Source organism: Atta cephalotes (assembly GCF_000143395.1).
Source record: "Atta cephalotes unplaced genomic scaffold scaffold00063, whole genome shotgun sequence".
NCBI classification, from domain to species: Eukaryota; Metazoa; Arthropoda; class Insecta; order Hymenoptera; family Formicidae; genus Atta; species Atta cephalotes.
The window spans coordinates 669,253-671,273 of NW_012130127.1; the positions used below are offsets into that span (position 1 = coordinate 669,253).

General features: G+C 28.5%; 1 protein-coding gene across 1 annotated transcript in view; it reads right to left on the reverse strand.

The window, feature by feature from the left end:
• The window catches only part of LOC105623751 (venom acid phosphatase Acph-1-like), a 10,051-nt gene extending 9,820 nt beyond the window's left edge, over positions 1 to 231 (reverse strand). The window contains exon 1 of the mRNA XM_012205130.1: positions 130 to 231. Coding sequence (XP_012060520.1) covers positions 130 to 231 — 102 coding nt within the window. The remainder of the gene's footprint in view (positions 1 to 129) is intronic.
• Between the last annotated feature and the right edge of the window lie 1,790 nt (positions 232 to 2,021).

Below are 2,021 nucleotides of genomic sequence, written 5' to 3' on the forward strand. Positions count from 1 at the left end.
AGTACGTAGAGAGAGAGTAGAGAGAGAGAGAGAGTAGAGAGAGAGAGAGAGAGAGAGAGAGAGAGAGAGAGAGAGAGAGAATTTCTGTGAATGTGATGATTAATGTTATCTAACAATAAGTACACTTACCACATTAACTAATATAAGCTCAAAAGGTACAGCCGCGATCAAAATTGCATTTAAACTAATAGCAATCAATAAATAGTTATTGAAATTATGACACGAGACCATATTGTTAATCTGAAAATGAAACAATGCCATTTGTTTAATTGACAATTAGGCCTAATATTTATAAATATTAATATGATTTAAAAAATCGGAAATGTAACCATTTTAATATTTTGTCTAGGTAGACACTATATATTTACATTTAAGTCAGTCGCCAGAGGTCGCCAAAAGGAAGAAATTACAAAAACAGGTATTTTCTTGTTTAATGAATAGTTTAATATATAAAAAGACTAAATCAGAAAGTGCTACAACATTCACGAAGACATTTGGAAGTAATTAATCAACAAAACTACTTTTTTGTTTTTCGATTAAATGAGAAGAGATAACAAAAAATGATAAGAGAGCTTTTTTGTTCTGCTGCTCAAATTTCTTATAAAATAAGTACCGAGCTTTATACTTCGAATAAAATCGGAGGTACTGGCTTGAAGATAAGTGAAATTTCTTGAAGAAATGATAAAAATGGGCATTTTTTCAGTTATTGTTTTCTACATTGTTTTGAGTGCATAGGAGAATTAAAAGTGACATAAGATAAACATTATTATTTAAAGTAGACATTTGATCTGAAAAAATGAATTAAAAGTCAATTTCATGTGATTAATTTCCAGAAATATTAAACTCTATTTTTTTGACGAAATTTGTTCTTTTTTGAATATTACTATTTGAAATATTACTATTTGGTTTTTTTGTTCATATATAATGAACTATTAATTAACAAATTTAACAGTAATACAATAAAAATAAATTGTTTTGTATCAACGATGCAATGTAATAGTAAGATTGTTCGTTTATGTTGCATACATAATCAGAACTTACAGTAAATTCTCTTACCAAATTTTTTGTATCTCTTCACAGAAACTCCAACTTTTCAATGAAAAGAAAAAATTTCTGACGTCACTTTTTAAACAAATTATTAGCAAGAATAAAAAAAGTGACTATAATCATTCTTATGCAATACAATTACTGTATTGCAGCCCTTGTTATTTATAACCATAATCTCCTCTATATTGCATGTTGATGTAAAATAATTTATTTGTATTGTATCATTGCCAAACTTATTAATTATTAGTTCACTATGTATACGAAACAATGATAAGATTAGAATTGAGACCATTTTATATGAATATGTTATCTAAATACGAAAAGCGCCATTTGACGGTCAAAGTCAGATGTTGAACTAATATGTACATATATACGTATTCTTATGTAAACGAATTTATTTCAAAAATATGGTTGCGCGCCATTACTGTCGAACTTTTAACGCAGTCCATCTGAAACAACATTAATAATCTCTCCAAATTAAATATTAAAAAAACTAATTAATGTTTTAACATTGAAAAGGAAAACGTCGATTGAAACATATGCGGATTATTTTCGATGAGTAAATATTAACTTTTGCGTACCAATCGCGTAGGCTTTTAATTGGCTTCTTAAAGTTTTAGATCAATGTCGATCGGCATTTAGGTTGCGCAGGTTGAAATAAGGAACCAAGCTGAAAATCAAATGTACAAGAAAAACAAAATGTGCAAGTAAATCTCAGCATTGTTTTAGATGATTTATTCTCAGAGCTTTATATACATATTTTTAAGTTATATTGTAATCATATGGAGTTGAATTTAGACTCATTTTTTCAGGTCTACTTTATCACTTTTAACTCTCCGATTTAACTCGAACGATGCACTCAAAACGATGCAGAAAACAATAACTAAAAAAGTACCCATTTTTGCCGTTTCTTCATAAAAATTTCACTCATCTCTCTCTCTCTCTCTCTCTCTCTCTCTCTCTACTACTACTAC